Source organism: Xiphophorus hellerii, chromosome 8 (assembly GCF_003331165.1).
Source record: "Xiphophorus hellerii strain 12219 chromosome 8, Xiphophorus_hellerii-4.1, whole genome shotgun sequence".
In the NCBI taxonomy this organism is placed as follows: Eukaryota; Metazoa; Chordata; class Actinopteri; order Cyprinodontiformes; family Poeciliidae; genus Xiphophorus; species Xiphophorus hellerii.
The window spans coordinates 24,841,147-24,863,664 of NC_045679.1; the positions used below are offsets into that span (position 1 = coordinate 24,841,147).

Consider the following 22,518-nt stretch of genomic DNA (forward strand, 5'->3'; position numbering starts at 1 on the left):
GTTGGAACACGCGCTCCTTCAAGCCGTCAAGGGGGAAGCGCCGACTGCCGTGACGGAGGGAGACTAGAGCTGTCAGTGGTTTTCGGAGCACAAACAAAACAAACCCGGGGACACTGCGTTCCTCCGAGAGGCCGCGACGTATCGTTCGTGACCAGCGAAGCGTGCCCTCAACGCGTTTTCATTTAATTTTATTCATTTCTGCCTCTCTCCGCCGAAGAGGAGAGTCTGTTTAGCGGAGTTGACAGCTATCGCCCGGCTAATGGTTTCATTACCTGCGCTGTTCTGACCACTAAATGGCTGGAAACCTCTGAAGCTAGCAGACGCTGCCCGCTGGGAGCTACTCTTCTTTCTATTCCCGGCTATTTTGTATTTATTTTATCTTTTTTTTTTTTTGCTTAACTCGCCGAGCGCGCGGAGCTATTAATCAGTCGACAGCAGCCCAGCATGGATTCTTGAACTGTTGCTTCCTCTGACTTTCATTTGCCTCGTTGGGTTTGTTTGTTGTATTCAGAAATAATGTCAGACAACCAAAGTTGGAACTCCTCCGGCTCGGAGGAGGACATAGAGCCCAGAGAGGACTACGGGCACCCTGTTGGCGTCGTCGAGTTCAGCGGAGTACTCAGTAAGGTAAGCCGCGTTTCCCTACAAACCGCACATTACCCAATTCATTCAGTTTCATTACCAGCTGGGAGTACCATTACTGCAAAGTCCAGGAAGGTTCACATCAGTGGGGAAATTAAGTCACAGCGATGACAAATCATAGCCCGTCTGTTTCTGGGCAGGGTTATCTCGGAGTGGGACTGGTAATCCCCCTCTGATCACAGAGCAGAGCCCTTACATGAGCGGTCTATGCAATATATACCTTGCTGCCATGCCTCTTAGCTCCCCAGTGAGTAGGGAGGGATTCAGCGCAGATCTTATTTTCGGAGTTTTCCGAGATCAAATTTCCCGAGAAAGATCACTATTATAGTGGGACATGCAAAAACCACAGAGTAAGATGGGAAGAATGATAATTGCATCGATGCTGGACGATGGATGGCTTTTTAAATCCTGTAGGATTTTTTAAAAAATGAACAGATGAATAAAATGGATAGATGAAGAATGATCAAAATGATTGATAATGCATTGATGGATAATGGGTGGAAGGATGAATGTGTAATAAACTTATGGATGGACAGTGGGCTAATAAACTGAGGGAGGGACCAGGATGGGCATTTATCCTGTATTTTGATTTGTAGATGTCTTGATAAATTTCAATCAGTGAGGTTAAATAAAAATATTATTGGAAATGTTATTTTTTTGCTATTTTCTCCACTATCTTCACCAATAAAAAACAGTAAATTCAAAAATGTAATAAACACAGATACTTTCTGCGGCTTAGTGATTTAAATCACACTTCTATAAGTAAGAGGAGTCCCGAAGAAACACATTTTATATATGAACGTTTTGCAAGAACAGCATTTCAAACCTAAGACAGAAGCAATAAATAGTCGTTTTGATCATATTTTCTTTGTGCTACTACAAAACATTACAATAAAATTCTTAAGTCCATTTCACCCACCTCTGGGACTGATAAATATATAGTGGCCCAGACATTAGAAAGTACTAGCCCCATTTTTATTTATTTATTTATTTGCATTGCATTTTATATTGAACTCATTACTTGTATTAATAGTTTGAGATTTTTATGAACATAAGCAATACTCAAATATCTGAAAACTATGAAGTTATTGTAATTTCTTTGGGAATTTCATGGAGCTACTGCTACCTCAAGGGAGGTATTAAATCTACCATATTCATGTATAGGACCTTCTATTAATGCATTGTAAATTGGATTAGTAGAAGTATTTTCCTGTATTAGATAGGGCACCAAAACCAAATGCAGCCCAGGGGCCCATATCCTTGTAGATTTTACTTAATGAAGGATGGATGTATAATGAAGGAAAAGTGGGTGTGTTGATGGATTTGTAATAGACAAACAACGGATGAATAAAATGTTTAGATATTTGGACAGGGAATGAAACTTTTCCGGGTCTGTAAAAACTTCCGTACTTTTTCAGACAGTGTGGGAGGCCTGTAGTCAAATATCTGTCCAACATGGAAAAACAAAACAAAACTGCAGTGCCAGGGATGGCACAGTGTTTTCATGTGACGTTTGCCTATAAACAGATGTATTCAGATTTTGTAGAACGAACAATTGTAGAAGCTAAAGTAGGCACAGAAAAATAAAGGTAAGCCAAACCTATGGCTGAAGTCTTTCATATTTGCTAATCATGTGGTTGTTGTGCTGCTTAAGGGCTTACTAGAGATCCATGTCACAACCCTGCTTCATGGCTGCTGTAGGTTATGGCTGCTACTCACAATTATTTTAGTAAACGATTATTCTAATTAGATTAATTGATTAATCAGATAAAGAAATTGTCATATTCTTCAGATTTTTCATTTAACCCCATCAATTCCTCTTTTTAACATGAAAATGAACATTTCATTGTCTAAAACACAATAACATAGTATTGCTTTGAAACAGGTGAAGCTAAAACTGACACTTGAAATATTTTGGGTAAGATGTATTTACAGACAGAGGATGTTTTTATTTGTTTTTTTGTCCAGCGAATTGTGTTTTTTGTTTAGTCTGTTAACAATTAATCGATTAATTGAGTAGTTGAAAATTACTTCAATAATCATTTAATCAGATTAATCATTTCAGCCCTACTGTAAATACAATTAAAACGCTCAAATCGCATTGTTAGGTATGAGTAGATGGCATACTGTAGATATTGGCTTTGCAGTTACGTAGGCCTGTCACAATAAAACATTTGCTGGACAATGAATTGTCCCAGAAGTTATTGTGATAAACGATAATATTGTTGTTCTGAAACCATTTTCCAGTAATATAATGATAATGGCATAATAATGCAAAATTGCATTCTCAAAGATCAACAAATTTTAAATTCTAATGAACCTTTAACTCTGGAACTGGAAGACATTTTAAATATCCAAAATAAACAAAACAGAAACAACAAATCATGTAAATTATGATGCAAAACTGTCCTTCAAAAAAAATAAAAAATGGCTAGCTGAGCCAAAGGTCCCAGACGGAAGACTTTTGTCAGATAGTTTTTGTAGAAAAAAAAAAAGAGGAAAACGATTCATCATGCAAATGGAGATTGAGTTTGTTTTAATTCATCATGCGATTAACTGATTCACTGCGACAGGCGTATAGCGAGCTGCAGTAAGGGATTGGCTATGTAGGTGAGTGTATCGTCTTTAAAACAACACTAACAGGTTGTTAGCCTCTGTTCTGCTTTTTTTCTGTGTCAAACATTTGAAGCTCACTGCTGTGTTTTTTTTTCCCCATGTGCCTCTGCTCTGTTGTCTTAAGCTCAGTTTTGCGCAGGCTGACCACAGTTTTGACGCGATAAGCTGCCAGGAAACTAATGGGGTATCAGTCTCGCCATGCGCTGATTATCTCCAAACAGATTGCAGGCTGACCTGCTAACCAAGCATATTGTAAGATTAGGCAAAGCCACATGTAGTGGAGCTCACCTGTTTGATCAGTCTGAGCCCCACGCACGTCATAACTACGGTAAGGACTAATGATTAATCTACGCCACATGGCTCAGAGGTAGAGTAGACGTGCCGTATGTTAAATCTAAAGCAGTTGTTCCCTGCATATATTCACCTTTTTTCTCTGCCCATCATCTAAATCCCGCTATAGAGTCACAAAAATCTCAAAAGTTGTACTGAAAAAAGTTTCAGCCAAATCCAACTTGTTGATAAAGTACATTTACAGTATGACCAATTTGCTGGTCAAAAATAGGACAAATAATGGAGTAAAAGTCGAGGCATAAAACATTAAAAACGCTCACATTTCAAAACACACACATCAGATAAAGGGAAAAAGAACTTATCAACTCAAAATGGAAAAAAAAAGTTTTTAAAAGAGATTTGAAAAGAGGAAGTGAAGATGCCTGTCTTAGATTCAAACGAAATGAATGACTCTGGGCGCTGCATGAAAGCCCATGTCATGTTCCTGGGAAACGCAACCAACTCATAAACACATACTGCAGTATTTCAAATCCATCAGGCTTCATCACGTTCTGCCATGTTCAACCCAAAATCCTCAGTCTGCATGTATTTTACTTGCATTTTAGTTTGTAGATCAACAAAGTTGGAATATAAATGTGAGAATTTTTAGATTTGACACATCTACAGACTGAAACTTTTACCAATTCTTGCTTGATAAATATGTGAATCACAATCAAATTAGATGGAGAACGGCTGTGAGAACCAATTCAAGTCTTACTACAGATTCACATCTTATCTTCCAGTATTACTGTGTTCAGCATAATCCAGCTTCTTGTTTGGTTTTTGCATGTAGTGGTAAAAAATCATTGAATGTTATTAATTGTTTTAATCCCCCCATCAAAGTCATCTTTGTGTTTATCTGGCACAAAATTCAAAGAAAGTACACTGACGTTTAGGTTGTAATGCAAGAAAAAAAAAAAACACAACAAAAAAAACCAGGTGTGACTACTGTTGCAATGGGCTGAATATAGCATTTTCATGCACATGTAACACATGTAAACAAAGGTATAAGACATTTTAAAGTATCATTATGTCATTTGAGGCCAGGCTCAGTGAACTGAAGTGTTCCAGTTTAATTGTTTGCTCAAATTTGGTTCTCAAATTTTAAATATAGTAGCTGTTTATCTATAATTTTGTGTCTTTTTTTTTCTCTTTCTTTTTAGTGGACGAACTACATCCATGGCTGGCAGGATCGCTGGGTTGTGCTGAAAAACAACACGCTGAGCTACTACAAGTCCCAGGATGAGACCGAGTACGGCTGCCGGGGTTCCCTCTGCCTGAGCAAAGCTGTGATTACCGTGAGTACCGTCTACAGCAAGAAAAAGACTAAACAAAACCCCCCACTAAAATCAAGCAAATGTAGTCCAGCTTTTATTATTTTTTTTGTAGGAAAGGGAAGTTATTGATTGTAGCTTCAAAATTTTAAAAAGGATTTTAAATGTTTGTTGCATTAAAAGAGGAATCTTGTTTTCAAATTCCTTTGGCCTTGATTTAACAAATTGAGCAGAGTTTGGGTCGCTTTTTATTAAAACGCCTGCCATTTTTCACTAAGTCATAAAATTACCAGAGTCATAAAATCATGACTTTATTCTGGTAAAATTACAACTTTATTCTCTTAATTTTATTTTTCCTCTGTATGGCCCTAATACTCTGTCATGGGCCTTCAGCATTTTTTAAAATGAAGACAGACGTTTCTTCCTTCATGCCAGTCCGTCTCACTCTCACACCATAAACTCTTGAATCTCAAACAGGAAGCTTCTCAAACTGCAGGTGGCCTGCAACCGTTTTTAACATCCACTAAGAAGTCTCAATTATGTCCTCAGTTCTGCTTGATGACGAGCAACACATCAGGTGGCGTGTTCTGAGCATGTGGCAACGCTTGTTTGGAAACGGCCACCACATTCAGTGTGCTGTAATACGGCACAGGATAAAGCTGGAAATGTAGCAGCAGACTGCTAGCATGACGTAGTGATCGAGGTTAAGCCCCACAAGCTTATCCCATCATTCTGTACTACATTTCCAAGCATCTAAAGATTCACCTAAAACTAGTTGAATAGTGTGGTGGGCCTTTCTGTTTGTATTTTTTCCTGACAGAAACCCAATATGTGTCTTTTTAGTCTGGTGACGAAGGGAAATTAATAAATGACTGTTTCCAGGCACTGAAAAGCAGGCTTGGCTATTGGCTGTATTTGTTCAGCTTTATCTTTTCCCCAGCATGTGTAAATATTAACCCCCATGTGTTGCTCTGTGGCCCTGACCTCTCGCTCCACTTTCCACCCGTCGGCAGCAGATAAACTGAAATGTTACGCCTGGTAATGGTAGCTTTTTTGAGCATAACAGTTGTTTTTGCAATACATATTTTATTTAGTTGTAGACTAGAAATGGTAGTGTAAACTTTTTTAAAAAAGTTTCCAGGTCTGAATCTGTTTTGTGTCGAAGAAATTGATTTTTAAATTAGGTTAATAAGTTTCCAAACAAGATGGGGTTCACTTGTGAGTTATGTAGGCTGGACGTTGGTCAGTGGTTTTAAGTTTTAACATTTATTCATTTGACTTACAGTGCATATTAAATACACTGGATTTAGAAAAATGCTAATTTCCATCAACAAAAAAACAACACAAAATACAAACATTTGTACAATTTCATACATAAAAACTGAGAAATACAGGAAGACTAATAAAAACCATATATAGCAAGCAAAACCTGTTTTAAGAAGCTTGTATCAAAATACAAATGTTTTTTAAAGGGGAAGAATTATGTATTTTTTTAATAATATTATTCCCTCTTCAAAACCATACCTAGAGTCTTGCCTTGATTCCTTCACGCGTGTTTTAGAAATCCTTTAATCTCCCATGACAACCATTCAACCGTGCTGGGGGGGGGGGGGCTAGCTCCACCTTTGAGGTCGAAGCTCCTCCCCTACTCAGCTCCTTCAGACTAGCCAGCAGCAATTAGCAAACATGCTGAGCTTATTATAGGAGCTACTTCTCAGTGCAGCGCTGGTAAAAATGTAGTTAAAGGAATAATAGAGGAGCCATGTTGTAATGACAGAGTTTCATGAAGAGCAGGAGGTTTTAAACACACAGGCCCAATTTCAAGGCGCTAAATTATAAAGTCATGTTTGATATATTTATATAGAATTTTATAACAACTGAAGGTAACATAGTTACTTTATTATCCTGTAAAATTGCACTATGTGCCTGGAAAATACATAATACTGTTCCTCTGAATGTTTACAAAACTATGGCTGTCATAAAAATCACTGAAATTATAGTTTGAAGAGTTTTTGCTGGCGTTTCAGTTTTTTTTTTTTTTTTTTTTTGTTAATTTATGTGATTGTGAATGTTTCTGTTGATGCCAAAAAAAGAAAAAGTTTGCAACGGTTTCTACAAACCCTGACAACCGCCGCTGCCATTTTTAGCTCCATGGTCAGCTAACGGGAGCACTCTGGCCTACTTGTAATTTCTCCCCTCAGTGGAATTGGTGAGTAACACAGACTGGCTCCATCTGTGGCTGATTCGACCTGGATTGTTTGGACGTTTCTGAAACAGACTCGCAGAATGGGGGGCAAAAAACCAAGAGATGAAATAGAAGTCAGATATACTCGGGGCAAGGCTTTGAGGAAATATGTGACGTGTCTTCTGCCAGGAAATGTGATTGTTCCTCATAGCACTTCCCCTCACAACAGGGGTCAAGATAAACAAACCTCAGTGTGAGTGTGTGTGTGGAGATTGCTCTGCCATCTTTCTCTTGACCTCTTTGTGACTCATTGCTCCCTCCTGTAGAGCTGTAATGATCCCATTTTAGTGTTCTGCATTCTGCAAAAGGATATTCCTCATGCTCTGTCATATGGAGAAGCCTGAATCATTTGGATAGTATTCATATCACTTTCACTGTTTCACATTTTTTTTCATGTTACAGCCACAAACTTTGATGCTTCTTATTGGTGATTTTGTGTGATAAACCAATAGAAAGTTGTTAAATTGAAGGGGAAGAAAAATGATGCATGGTAACTTTTTTTAAGTTAAAAAAGGAGTTGTGGATTAAAGCAGGATTAGGAGGAAGCAAATAAAACCGCACATCACCAGGAACCCACAATCCTCACTGTGACCCATAGTGAGGGCAGTGTATTAGGGTCATTGTAGATAATGAAAATATAGGAGTAAATTTGTGCCTAAAAAAAAGTTTGAAAAGTCAAAAATGTCAGAATTTTCGAGATCAATGTCAGAGACGTTTGAGTTTCCAAAGTTACTAGAAAAAACTTGGAAAACTTCCAAGTTTTTTTCTTGAAAACTTCTGAAATTGGTCTCAAACTTTGAGGTTTTTGGCAGAAATTTACTCCTCTTTTTTTATTACTATTTTTTTTTATCTACGAGGTCCTAGTATTACATTACAGCCTACAGCCAGAGCGTTCAGTGAGGTGGTTTAGATATGCACGTTTTTATAATGCCCCAATCAAAGTCCAGAATTAAAATTAATTGAGAATCTGTGGCAAGAATCAAACATTGCTGTTCACAGATGCTCTCAATCTAGCATGACTGAGGTGCTGATGGAAACACACCCAGGAGGATTTGTATCTAATTTAAGTGATCCAGAGAGTTTGGATACAAACCAGCAGCACAGTTTTTAGATTTTTCTTAAACTTACTTGTATGGGTCTGTCACATCAAAATCCAATAAAATACACTAAAGTTTGTGGTTTTAATATAAGAAAATGTTTAGGAGGTTTGAATAAATTTTCAAGATAACAATTATAAAGTTTAGATAATTTATTAAACTCGGTGTGTCTGTGTTCCTTAACCATTTCAGCCACTCTGGTTTCTGTCATTTTGCTTGTTTGTGACTGCAGACACGTACGCTGCTTTAAGACGGCGTCTTGTCCTCTCCCTTTGATGGGAGAGGACAGGAGGGGGTTCTTTTGAAGCCGAGTAGGAAGTTTATGTCTGAAGAGAACAGAGACTGGGTCAAGATGTCCTACCTTCATCATTTAACTTTTTTGGATCATGCTACTTCCTGCGCTAAATACCCGAGCACGACCATCTAATGTTCAAACCTGACTTCCTCCTATACAGGTGGAGAAAGTTAGAGCCTAGCATTAAATAATTTTAATACTAATTAGATGTGAGCTAAAGGGGGATGTTTAATGGGAGGACGAGTGAGGTTTCCTTCTCACTTGATATGTGTCTGCCGGTAAACAAGAGTTTTAAATCTCTTAAACCTTGCCTCATGGTCACAATGTCCTCTTTCCTCATTCGGTTTTGAGGGCGTAACGCTTAATGGCATTGCAAAGCGAGTCAGATGGGCATTATTGTGGATCGCTTCCTGCTTTGCATGTGTTCCTCATTTCATTTGTTTCCTTTTTACTCAGGAGCATGTCCCAATTCAGCCACTGATACATGTCTGAAATGTGAATTTCTACATTAAAAAGAATTAATCAGATTGTTTCCTTGTACCTTAAAGACCAACGTTTCTTCTGGGTAACTCCTTGCACTTTAAACTTGTGCAACAGCTATATACAGATTAATAAAGGCGTTATTTTGGAATATCTTGTAGCCTTTTTGTAGTAGATTTTGTTTTTATTTTCCTTTATTTTATTAGTGTTAGATTTTACTTGCTGTGCATTTACAGTACCATGCAAAAGTATGCATAACCCTTTCAATTTTTTCACTTTTGATTGGGATCTGATGTAAAAGGTAGCGTAGAAATACCAGGCGAAAAAAGAATAAAATAAACATTGGTCTCAAATGCTTTTACTAGAGGTGGGACTTGATCAAAATTTTAATCAAGTTAGTTGCAGGGTCTGTAATTAATTAATTGTAATTAAACTCATTTTAATCGAAATCCATATATTGACAAAATAAGAAACATATTTAATTCAAAAACTATTTTTGCTGTTGAATTATTACATAAATAGACATAAATACTACTTTAGAAATGTGAACTGTGGACGCTGGAGTTAGCGTTGGAGGTGTCTGTGCTGCTGCTACATGATTAGCATTGATCTGCTAATTTAGGCTTGAATAGCTTCGCTAATAGGCTAACGTCTTTTAGAGCTGCTTGAACACAATAATAGTTTTTCTCCTCCATAAAATATCAATAAAATCCGTGACAGTGTGGTGTTGCAATGCGACTGTATGTGCAAAAGGCTCTTTTTGTCCGCCAGCTACGCTTTACAGTCCATGATGTTTATCACCGTGCCAACCACAGATGATCAATCAGCAGAAATGTTGTCACCGTTACCTAGCGACCAAATGCTCCACCACAGTGCACATCCAACGTCTTCTCTGTCTGCAACCAGCTAGTACTATTATTTTTAACATGTCAGCACAAAAGGAGATTTGTGCTGCGATTGTGGATCCGTCACCTCTGCTTCCTTCCTCGATTGTTCTTCCCCTTCCTGCATCTCTGCAAGGATGCTAAAGATTAAATGGGCTTTCTTGTCTCACACAGCATATCTGAAATAGCATCTAGTATCATTTTAATGTTGTCAATATTCTATTGATTTGCTAAGATGTAAAGCTGATGATAGCAATGATTAAACAAGGACCGCTGATATTTGTCATAGTGACTTTCTCAGTGAAATGAATCCAAAACAATTCAAAAACACCTTTCTGATCCCAAAGGGACATTAATTAAATTAAACAGCAGTATTTCAGTCTCTGTCCCTCTTTTTTTTTTTACGTTTACAGTAGTTTTGCTTTTTATTCCCTCCTTGCTAACAGTTGCTAATAAAGTATGTGTATGTGTGTGTGTTCGGTTTTCATTTCCTCTCTGTGTCCATGACTGTGCTTAAACACGCCAGGGTCTCGACCGTAAATCATTCTGCTCTGTTGCTGCAGTTTAACCTTGGTGCTAACGGTAGAGCTGTCCTTTCAAACATCCCAGTTTATTTTCTGAATGCTAAATAGATAACTGCTCTTCCTCCCTCTCCTCTATCTCTGAGCTCACGCACACACACACACACACGCACACACGCGGCCGCGTGCACACACACACGGCACACAGCACAGATTTACAGTGGTGCTCAGAAACGCGCTCTGTACTGCAAAATAGCTGCTTCTGTCAGTGGAATGCTGTAAGGATCAAAGATAAGCTTTACAAGATACATTTCAAGTTCCAGTAATGGAGTGTTTTGTTTTTTGTGTGCTTCCAGTTAAAGTCAGATTAAAGAACCGATTCTTCATTGATGCATTACATGTACATCACAATTAACAAAAAGTCGTTTGGCAGAAGAGATGTTAATGAGCTGCAAAATGCACGTATGAAGTACATTTATTACTGTAAAAAAATACAAATAAATGAAGAAAATAAAAAGTTCTCTGGGTATGAATACTTCTCCAAAACACTGTATATCTGAACAACATTTATGTAGCCTTTCAAGTAAAATAACCATGTTAATTAATTAATACAAAATCAACAATAGTTGTGTATACAGTGACATGTAGAAAATGCTGAGTAGTTGAGTTCAGATGAGCATAAACATTAGCTCATACATTGCAGAAATCTAAGAATTTAATGTTTCCAGTAAATGTCTTTAAATTCAAAATCAATCAGAAATAACATTAGTAGCCTGCACTTGCTAACGAGCTTAACATGATATATGGATGTAATATATCCATGATATGGCGTGGATGTAATCATTTAGCTAACATTGTCCATCGACTGTACAACAGCAGCAGGTCTCCGTCGCTGCTTCATAACACAGGTGTAAAACCAGCGGCAGCATCTTAACTCTCATGTTGCGTTTAAAGGCGGCTCGTAAAAAACCTCCTACGACACAATAACAATGGATTAAACAGTCGTAACGGTTAAAAAAGGTGCTGGTGTCTGAGAGCACAGGTACAGGAAGTGTGGGAGCCCTTAATGTTTGAAATCAAGATAGAAATAATAAAAAGTTGGCCATTCTGAGGTTTAAAAAAAAAAATGCTTCCAGGGCTGTGGATGGGCAATGCCCCCCAAACTCCACCCACTCCACTGGGTCTGGTTCTGGATTACAGTCATATAAATCATTTAGACATGCATCTAATTAACAAAACAAGGCTCAGTAACTAACCTATTTATTGTTTTGTGTGTGTGTGTGTGTTTTTTTCTTCTTCTGTGTTTAGCCACACGAGTTTGACGAGTGCCGGCTGGACATCAGCGTGAACGACAGCGTGTGGTACCTGCGAGCTCAAGACCCCGAGCGCCGAAACAAGTGGATCGAGTTCATCGAGCTACACAGGGTAAGTTCCTTCACACACGCAGCCGACCTCAACAAAACACCAGAGCCAAGTTGGTACCATATCATACATTGGTTGGATTTGTGAATGTGTGTGTTCATCGTGTGTGTGTGTGTGTGTGTTTCTGTTAGAGTATCAGAGAAGGGAGGAGGCAGAAGGGAGGAATCCAGGGAACAATAATCATCCCTTCACCACTGGTGCGTTTGAGGAGTTCTGTCACTATGTGTCTTTAGCTTTGTTCACTGTTGATAACAAGCATGTGTGATTGATCAAATATTAATAACAAACCAACTGCGTAATCATGTATTAATAATCGAGCAGTTTAATCCCAGATTTTTTGAGGTGGCAAGGAATGGAAAAAGTCCAGCTGAGCAGCATGAGTTTTGATTATTTCGTTATCGTTCTGCCGATTCATTGTTGGTGTAAAGGGTGAACAACCTGGTGAGGAAGGGAGTGTGAAATGTGCCGTCTTCATTTTTATTTAGGGTAGCTGACAAAAGGAGCAGCTTCTAGTTCCTGTTGTTGACGAGCAACAAGAGAAACCCGATGACCCAACCCTTTCAGAAACATGGAAATATCACCTATCTAGTTTTGGTCTGACACTAAAGTACCTTACAAAACAACAGCTCCCTTTTCAGATTTTTCTTTCCGAAAAAGTTTGTTTGTTCCAAAGAGTCTGTGCGCATTTAAACACATACCAGCTTGTTAACTGTACCCTCAGGGTACAATCAACATAAATACAAAATATTGCACAGTAATACAGACAAGTTAACAAGTTTCTTCCACCAAAAACAGAATAATAATAAACAAGTATTTTTTTTATCAATAAAAACATACCTGGTTACAAATGTCAAAAAAGAATACAAATCCATGTAGCACAAATGTTCCCCACAATGCAAACATTATGGTACATTATAAGAGTCGCATACAAAAATTCTTAAAGGGGCATTATGACTTGTTTGAGCTTTGCATTATTTTAAAATGTTATTCCCTCATCACAAACAACCTGGAGTGTTGCCTTACATTTTTCTTGCATTTTTAAGAAATCCTTTAATCTCCTGTGGCAACCATTCAGCTGTGAAAAACACCTGGGTGGACCTTTGACAACGAAGCTCCTCAGAGTTGCAGTTTCCAATCTTCTGAGCTTCCGACTCACAGAGCATCTCTCTCCCATGACTCCCCCACTCAGTTCCTTCAGACTAGCCAGTAGCAATTAGCAAACACCTGGTAGAATTGTGCATTTGTTGAGCTTATCTTAGGAGCTACTCCTCAGTGCAGCGCTGATAAAAACGTTGTTAAAGTGTTAATAGTGGAGTCTTGTTGTGATGACTTCCTGAAGGCAGAGTTTCAGAAAGAGCAGGACTTTTTAAAGAGACAGAGGCCCAATTTCAAGGTGTCAGATTACAAAGTAAACTTTCTTTTTTTTATGAACTAAAAACAACATAGTTATGCTATGAAATGGCAATATGTGCCTGGAAAATGCATAATACAGCCCTTTAAAAAAAACAAAACAATAAACTCCATTATAATGTGTAGCTTTGCTGTGACAAAATATGAAAAAAATGTCAGGGTTGTGAATACTTTTAATAAACCCTTTACAGCATTTCCAACCCAGAAAGTTTGACCGTTAGTCAAACTAAAATTCCTACCACAGACCTGGTCTGTCTGACAGAAAGTGAAGGTTCACATCACGACCACATGCTGCCCACATACGCCGCCCGCTTTGGGGAAACCCCTTTCTTTTCTCCCCCCACTTATCCAAGCAACATTGCTCTGCACAGTCATCCCTCCCCTCATGACTCACTACTGAAAACCTTCTAGAGGCCCCACACTTTCCTTCCCAGCCACCATTACTCAGACCAGCCAGTGTCGCCTGGAGACCCAAAACATTAACGTGAACACAACAAACACCAGAATGACCTGCGACCTTTAAACAGGAAACAACACTCGCTTCCCAGAGACTGAAAAATAATAATAATGCAAAAACATAAATCTCTCTGTATTTTCTGGTTTGTGAGAAACTACAATGCTTTCTTATGCCTCAAACATTTATCGTTATGGAAAGTGTGGTCATTACCATTGCTCATAGTTTGCTTTGGTGCATCTTAGCATGTTATTGCAGAGTTGGAGCTCTACTACGGCTGACCCAGCATGTGATAAATCCCCCTTTTAATCATGCATCATTATTTGCTTTCTATTTTTTCCTGTTTTAATAGATCAGGGGTTCTCTATGCAAACACTAAATCAGTCTCTAGGGCAGCAGTATGCTGGATAAAGGGCAAGCACCACTCTCTGACATCCATGTGAACACAGACAGAGCTACTTTTGGTCATTGACCGATAGTTACCTCCATCTCCTCTAAATCCCCAGTCATGTGCGTTTGCATATCCTGCCCCCTAGTGGCAGAAACTGGACTCATCTGTGTTTCTACTGTATGTGTAGCTTTCTGCTTGTTCTGTCAGAGGGCTGTTGATGTTAAAGCCAGGCTGTTGTATAACAGGAAAGGTGTTTTGATGTCACCTCATACTGTCAGATGTTCATGAAAAAAACATCCAAATGTAGTCAGCATTTTTTTTTTTTTTGTTATCGCAACTTAAAGATGACTAGTATTTAATACTGGAACTGTAAATTATGCTAGAAAGCTAGCAGAAATAATAAAATATTTTAAACAAAATAAAGTTAGCAATGCAATAACACAACTTAAATCTGATACCTGAATAATCAATATTTTTTATTTCATATGTTTCTCAGGCAGATTCTGGGTATGGCTCCGAGTCCAGTTTGCGAAGACACGGCTCCATGCTTTCGCTCACGTCAGCCACTAGTGGCTATTCTGCCACCTCCACGTCCTCCTTCAAGGTGACAGGTTTTTAAATTGGTATTTACTCTTCTGAAGTGAAAACTCAGATGTTTTTTCCAGTACGTGCGCTCTTCCGTGCACCTACTCAAAGTTGACTATTTTTAGTATCGATCAGATCTTTCAAAAAAGGACAAAAAAAAAAAGAAAAGTCAAAGAGCAGAGATGTAAGAAGCTATTTATTGGTAAGCTGTATTTTCTAAGACATATTTGCTGTTTGTTCAGGTGACAAAAGAGTGGGAGGCAGATTTTCAGCTAACAAGAGCACAGTAATGCAAAGTTGACAATCCCAGAGTTAAACATCTAAATTCAGTAAAATATACAAACTGTTTTTGCATTGTAACATAATACTAAAACAAGTTTAATATGGCAAGTCTATAATTATTTTAAATAGTAAACCCTATTTTTACAATGATATTTCATCGCCTCTACACTTATCTAGAACAGAAAAAGCTAGGAAAACAAGTGCTGTCATAGTTCTTCAGAATTTGGAATTGGCGCAAAAAGAAAATCATGATTTTCCCTGAACTTCACCAAAAAAAAAGTTAGTCATCCAGATTACAAAGGCTCTATATGGGTCATAATTTGTATAAAATTTTTTCCCCAGAAGGGTCACAGTCTACGAGAGAAGCTGGCCGAGATGGAGACGTTCAGAGACATCTTGTGCAGGCAGGTGGACACGCTGCAGAAGTACTTTGATAGCTGTGCCGATGTGTCCAAGGACGAGCTGCAGAGAGACAAAAGTAAGAACCACTAAGAAGCAACATAATGTGACAGTAACATGAACTTTATAGGGTCAGAGTAACTTGTAGAGCTCTAAAAATGGTCAGGAAGGTGGACTATGAAATTAATTTCTCCAATAAAGATGAATTCAAAGCATATTCTTTCTCTTGTTAAATATGAGGTCAGGAAATTGTGCTCTACTAGTAATTTTTTTAATTTGCTCCTAGTAATTTGCTACCTTGTTTTTATGCAATTTTCTTTTTCTTCAGAAAAATAAGAGAGTTTTACTTTTGGCCCCCAAAAAATCAACAAAGTTAGAGCTTTTGAACTTTAAATACGACAATAAAAAAAGCAATAATAAACAGTTTACACAATAATATATGTATGAGTTAGCCTTTAGGTGGCCACCCACTGTTTCTTTGTCAATGGCTGTGGAAAGTACAGATTGGTACAAGTTGCTTCAAACTAACTTAAGGCTAAGAGTTCCTGTCACTTAACAGCGAAATGTTGTAAATATCAGCCCCTCCAGGAAGAAAGATGCCTCAAAATCAATAATTTTAGGCCGCAACAATCACAAAGAGAATCATCGCAACATTTTGGAGGGATTGAAATATTGTGGAGGAACAAATATGCAATAAATCTTGGAAGGAATGTGTTTTGTGACTCAGACAGCAGTGATTCGATCAGCCCCCTCACTGTTTCTCCATCTTGGCCGGCTTAGCATTCGTTGATGGCAGTCTTCACTTGGACGACCACAATGAATGAAACCCGGCTTTTGTTCTCCTGACCTCCCTCCCGGTCTTCCTCTCCGACTCTCTCTCCATTCTGAGGATGAAACCAGACCATTGTCATGTTGTCCAGGGCAGCAGAGTGCTGTCAGCCCCGTTGATCTGTTGTGCTGTGCAGTCGGTTATGATTCGGGGCACTAGGCGTGACCCTGTCCAGAAACGCTGACCTTAAGGGACGCTGACAAGAAAAGACTTTGTGTAGCAAATAACCTGTTTGTGGTTTGTGCCGTCCAGCCTGAATCCTTCTTTGTTGTTTCAGTTGTGGAGGACGATGAAGACGACTTCCCAAACACCCGCACAGACGGAGAGTTTCTGCACAACAACAACGGTAGCAAAGAAAAATGTGAGTAATTCACAGTTCTTTTTAAAAAGTCCTTCAGTGACTATTTTATCTTTTTGTTTTGGACACAGTATAACAAATTACAGTAAAATTATTGTAATTATTATAAATTATTGTAATTTTAATAGGGCTGCAACTCGCAGTTATTTTAGTTATCGATTAATTGATTGTTTTTGACAATTAATCAGGAAAAAAATGGCACATTCTGCAAATTCTTCACTTGAACCATTTTTATATATTAGAAATGCATTAAAGTATGCTAATAAATAATTAAATTTCTTTTTTACATAAGAAAATAAACATTGTATTGCCTAAAGTATAACAACATAGCATTCCTTTAGTGAACACACGATCATTTGTAGCAACGGATGCATAAACAAAATACTTATAACATCATCATGTGAAAAGCACAGCCCTTTCTGCTTATCATCAATAGTGTTTTTTCTGATCTATTGATTATTTATTGGATGAATCGATTAATAATTTTATAGCAAAAGGTACTTAACAGATTTTCTTTTACAAAATTTGAACTGGGTGAAGCTAAAACTAGTTCTCTCGAGTTTTGGATAACATTTTTATATATATATAAAATCCAAAAGATGGCATTGCCAAAGTGAACTTCCACCATCTTCCAAAAAGAACATTTTTTTTTAACCATTATCGCATTTGACAGTAATGTATGTTAGAGGCAGTGCGCCACAAATAATCTTCCTGTCTGGAACGTGTACCAGGAATAAAACACCCCACACAACAGAAAACTTTACATGTTGATCCTATAAACTAAGTCATTGTCATTCATAGCATTTGCTTTTATTTCTCTGCTCTTTGCTCAGTGTTTCAGTCCTTGAATCCAAAGGGAATCAATGGAATAGACTTCAAGGGCGAGGCCATCACATTCAAGGCCACCACGGCTGGGATCTTAGCCACTCTGTCCCACTGCATCGACCTGATGGCAAAGAGAGAGGACAGCTGGCAAAAGAGACTGGACAAGGTCTGTAACATTTGGGCTGCTGTGAAGTCTAAAAGGTCACGTTTGATTTTTTTGCTTTCCAATCTCTTTTACCGCAACTGTAACGTGTGTTTCTGTAGGAAATGGAAAAGAGAAGAAGAATAGAGGAAAGCTATAAATCGGCCCTTAATGAGCTGAAGAAGAAGTCTCACTTTGGAGGTCCAGATTATGAGGTAAAATAATTGTAATATTTCTCCATTGTGCAATAGAAATAACTGACTTTGTATGAGTTAATACTTAGTTGTCTCCTTGATAGGAAGGACCAAACAGTTTAATCAATGAGGATGAATTTTTTGATGCGGTGGAAGCTGCTCTCGACAGACAGGATAAAATTGAAGAACAGGTAAAACAAACCATCAGAAAAAAAAACAATTTGTCACTTTTTTCTTGTTTTTATCATGATTACAACTAAAGTTCCAATGTTTGTTTGGCTGTAGTCTCAGGCAGAGAAGACGAGGATAGAGCGATCCAGCCCACCTCCCCCTGAAGACATCTACTCCACCTCTGGCTCGCACCGGTTCTCCGATAAGGTTGGAGTACTGTTCTCCTTACAAGATACTTTAATCATTTTCCATTCCTCCTCCTCTAATCCCGTTTCGCACATTTTGTCCATCTTTACTGTTGCATCACCAGCTGCGTTTCCATTACAAATGTGCACAAAACTTTGTCGATAATGCGGCAACATAAAAAAAAAAAAGGCGTCCTAAGGCGGTGTAAATTATTCATTCCCTCTTCCTGTTGCTTGCCTTGTGTTATAGGTGGAGGAGATGGTGCAGAATCACATGACCTACTCGCTGCAGGATGTCGGTGGAGACGCCAACTGGCAACTGGTCGTAGAAGAGGGAGAGATGAAGGTAAGGCCATATTCACAGAAACTGATGGTATTCCAAAAAGCATAAATAAATGAGAGGCTCATTTTAAGTTTGGTGTAAGGAATAAAAAGGGTTTCCCGACATGTTTGCAACGCAGGTTTACAGGAGAGAAGTGGAGGAAAACGGGATTGTGTTGGATCCTTTGAAGGCCACCCACTCTGTGAAGGGAGTCACAGGTCATGAAGTGTGCCACTACTTTTGGGACACAATGTACCGCAACGACTGGGAAAGTAAGTCTCTGAGGTCTGACAGTCCCGTAGACTACAGCGTTTGTTACATTTTCAGCTGGTAACATATACAGAGTTTGGTGTCAAACGAACCAAGCCCTTTAAAAAACCTGTTTACCCTCCTCGCCTGTGGTGGCGCTGCTCCAAGAACGAAGGAAACGCCATAAAATCCTCTGAAGAAGACAACTGGAAGCAAATTCCTTTTTCACAAAAAGCAAACAAAAATGGAGTGGACTTAAGTTCTAGTGGTTGTATGATTACTCTTTCATCTTTGGCAAAAGACAGTGAGCCATTTTCCTCCTAGCGCTAGACGTTTGTGTTTGTTTTGGTTGTATTTTACCCAGAATGCCCTGCCCATTCTGAGTAGGGCAGACTGGAGCTGTTTTAGCTGTCTCCGGTCAGTTTTGCATTCACATTTGCATTTGAATTAGTTGAGAGTTCACTTCAACCGAGCTGAGACCCAGGTTTTTGCTCCGTATCAGAGTTTGATTGTGCATTCGCGACTCGCCGGACTATCAGGTGTGAAAACACCCTGAATGAACCCCGTGTTCAGACAATCAGCTCCTGAAATGAAATGGAAAATTATTGTTTTCTTCTTTCTGCAGCTACTATTGAAAACTTCAATGTGGTGGAGAGACTTTCAGACAGCGCAGCGATAATCTACCAGACGCACAAGGTAAGAGCCAGAGGCCGGGATGCAACAAGTCCCAAACTAGTCATCCTGGTGTTGTAGATCTGAAGCCTGAGCTAACCTGTGTTCCAGCGGGTGTGGCCTGCATCCCAGAGGGACGTGCTGTACCTTTCTTCCATGAGGAAGATTTTGGCCAACAACGAGAACGACCCCGACACCTGGCTGGTGTGCAACTTCTCTGTGGATCACGACGAGGCTCAGGTCAGAACCCAAATCCGCTCCAAGTCCCACAGACCACAACAACCGAGTTCTTCCTGTAACCTTCTGTTTTTCTTCCCTCGTTCAGCCGAGCAGCAGGTGTGTGCGTGCCAAAATCAACATCGCTATGATCTGTCAGACCCTGGTCAGTCCACCAGAGGGAGACAAAGAGATCGGCAGGGACAACATCCTGTGCAAAATCACCTATGTTGCCAATGGTAATACTACTGCATATTCATTTATCTGGAAGACAATCAGTGCCACAATGCAGTGAATAAAAATAATCATAAAAAAACGGTAACGGGTCACTCTAATGTGCCCACTAAAATTCAATGTGAGAATAGGGTATGTTACATTAAATATATAACCTAAATGAAAAAAAAACTACATTATGTCATAGATGCAGAATATATTCAGTCAACTCAACTAACGTTGCTCAGATATAGATAATTGGTTTTACTGGGTAACCAATCAGCTGCTGGCCTGTTAGTGATGCACAGTAAGAGCTTAAATAGTTTCACAGCAGATGATAAATAAATATATGTGGTAATGAATACAGTCTATTCAATTTTTTTGTTGTTTTCAAATTTTGCATTTAGATTTTAGTTTGTTTTCTGACACCTTTATCTATTTATTTAACGTCATTATTTCTAATATTTACATTTTCAACTTTAATTTAGAGCACAGTATTAGTTGGCCTTGTTTATACCTTATTCTATACCTTTTCCAACTGTAATATTTTTGTGTACTAGTTGTAAACATAAACTTCTAGTCTGCTAATTTTATTTTTAAAAATAAAAGTTTATATTTTGAAAAATAAAAGGTAACATTTTTCAAACTAATCACTCGATTATACTTTCGAGAAATAGTTTTTTTGTCTGTTCACACAGTTGTTCTGACTGTATCCAGTTACAGCAGAGACACCAACCAAATAATACATTTATATTTGACACTACAAGGAAACCAGACCCACCCTGCTGTTTGCCTAGGCAGCCAGGACAGGAAGCCAAAATAAAATGCCACAAGATAAATGAAAACTAATTGCTTCCAGACAAATCTTGGAGAAATTAGTCCAATTATGCTATCTAATGTAAATGGTAATAATAAACACAAACTGTGAATGAAACAAAAGTGTTAATTGGAGAAAAATCTATGAATGCAGCAAATTTAAGCACAAGCTCTTGATGGGAACTTTTTCCCTCCCTATTTAAAATCTTTGACATCATTTTGACTTGTTGTCAAAATGGTGGAATAGTTGGATATTATTCTATAAATAATTTAAATATTTCCATGTGTTGTGTGTGTGTGCAGTGAATCCGGGGGGCTGGGCTCCGGCCTCCGTACTCAGGGCCGTAGCTAAGAGGGAGTACCCCAAGTTCCTCAAGCGCTTCACTTCCTACGTGCAAGAAAAAACCAGCGGCAAGCCCATCTTATTCTGAGACATGCGGGTAAAATGAGTTTTCTTCATTTTACATTTAAATATATATTACAGAATGATGCCATCACCGTTCTCCGTCTTTTTTAGGATCGACAAATGAGGTCAGATCTGCGCCAGAAGGACTGGAGGGACAAACGGCATCCCTCCAAGAAAAGAGACGGTCTTTCTTTTTTTTTTTTTGTCCTGGTTTGTAGCTAAAACATAGAGAAGGTGCATGATAGACAGAGCAGCAGAATACCCAGCTAGATCATAGAGAGAAGAACACCAATAACCTGTAAAAAAAATTAAGTTAAAAGAAAATGAACGTTTATAAGCTGACTGGACAAGACGTGATTATTATTATTTAATAATGACACTGAGAAGACTCTCCACCCATCAGAGTGAAGGGGAAACGGTCTGCATCTGCTTCCCCTGATGCATCTAAATGTCTAGAAACTCTGGAAAGAAGTTTATAAAACAAACAAAACAAAGAAAATTTTAGTTTTTAGACTGAAACTATTTTTGTGTGGATAATGTCATATTTTGAGCCGATTATTATATATATATTTTTCCCCCCCACATCTCGTCTGTGTGATCTCCAGAGGGCTTCCCATTAGCGTGCGAGCCCGATGACAGAAGCTGTACGTTTCTCTAATGAAACCACCCGACATGCCGGTGTTTGAAGGAGGAGCGAGAGATTATCACGACGGCTGTACATTTAGCAAGTGTGAACAATGCCGCTCCAGTTGCGCTTTCGTTCTCCGCGGCCGCGCTTTGTTACGAATGTAAATAGTTGTCATGGTTTCCGCCGACGGTTTGCAAAGCTTTGACTCGAGCCCAGATGCCTTAGTGTCGCAGGAAGACGTAGAAGGTCACTGATAGAGAAAGTGCCTCTTGGGTGCGTTCGTTTTGTTCGACTCAAATCTGGTCTTGCCGTGTTTTTGACTGAACAAATGGACCCGGCGAGGGGTTAGTCGTGTTGTCCACAGATGAATGCATATTCCAATATTCCAAACTCTAGAATAAAAGTGTCACAATCAGTGTCAGTTTTTCTGGGATTTGTTACATGAAGCTCTGCACTGGCACAATTTGAATAGGTCATTTAAAAAAATTATTTGGACAGCAGCTTTTTCTTCTTGGTCATGTGGAAGAATGTTACTCTCTGTAACGTCGAGGCAAATCAACAGATTTCTATTTTACTGATTTTTAATGCTTTCTTTTGTTTCTCTGTACTGCATTACCTTGTAGTGATGGAAAACAAATATGGCTTGTCTCTTCTGCTACGTTTTTCTACGTTTTCTTTCCCGGTTATTCCTAAGCTTGTGAATTCAGACGTTCTGTCTGAAAGATGCGATTGAGGAGTTTGCTCACCCCGCTGCTCATTGGAAAGATGCCAGGGTTAGGCTGTTTTAATCTGAAAGCAAACATTTTCCTGTACGTTTAGTTTTCTGTGTTTTGGTCAAACTGAATGTACTTGGGCTTTTGTAAAGTTGTTCATACTAAACGCTTTGGGATCGGCCTGTAAATGTACTGTGACGTGGCATCTCTTCTGCCCTGTTTTGAAAGTGAAATAAAGCCGTTTATCCTCCG

At 38.7% G+C, this 22,518-nt stretch overlaps 1 protein-coding gene across 4 annotated transcripts; it reads left to right on the forward strand.

Moving 5' to 3' along the window:
- Positions 1-22,517, forward strand: LOC116724028 (ceramide transfer protein-like). Of its 4 annotated transcripts, none has more exons than XM_032569326.1 (18): positions 1-627; positions 4,752-4,886; positions 11,693-11,809; positions 11,938-12,003; positions 14,558-14,665; positions 15,274-15,406; positions 16,434-16,517; positions 17,348-17,505; positions 17,604-17,696; positions 17,780-17,866; positions 17,961-18,053; positions 18,282-18,377; positions 18,493-18,625; positions 19,228-19,298; positions 19,386-19,514; positions 19,600-19,729; positions 20,823-20,955; positions 21,037-22,517. In XM_032569326.1, exons 1-17 carry the CDS (start codon positions 517-519, stop codon positions 20,948-20,950), a joined length of 1,872 nt encoding a protein of 623 aa, XP_032425217.1. In that variant the 5' UTR covers positions 1-516; the 3' UTR covers positions 20,951-20,955; positions 21,037-22,517. The 4 variants fall into 4 exon arrangements, with proteins under 4 accessions (XP_032425217.1, XP_032425218.1, XP_032425216.1 ...); XM_032569325.1 differs by having other exon boundaries at positions 2-627; positions 15,271-15,406; positions 20,823-20,959; XM_032569324.1 differs by having other exon boundaries at positions 2-627; positions 15,271-15,406.
- The last annotated feature ends 1 nt before the right edge of the window (position 22,518 follows it).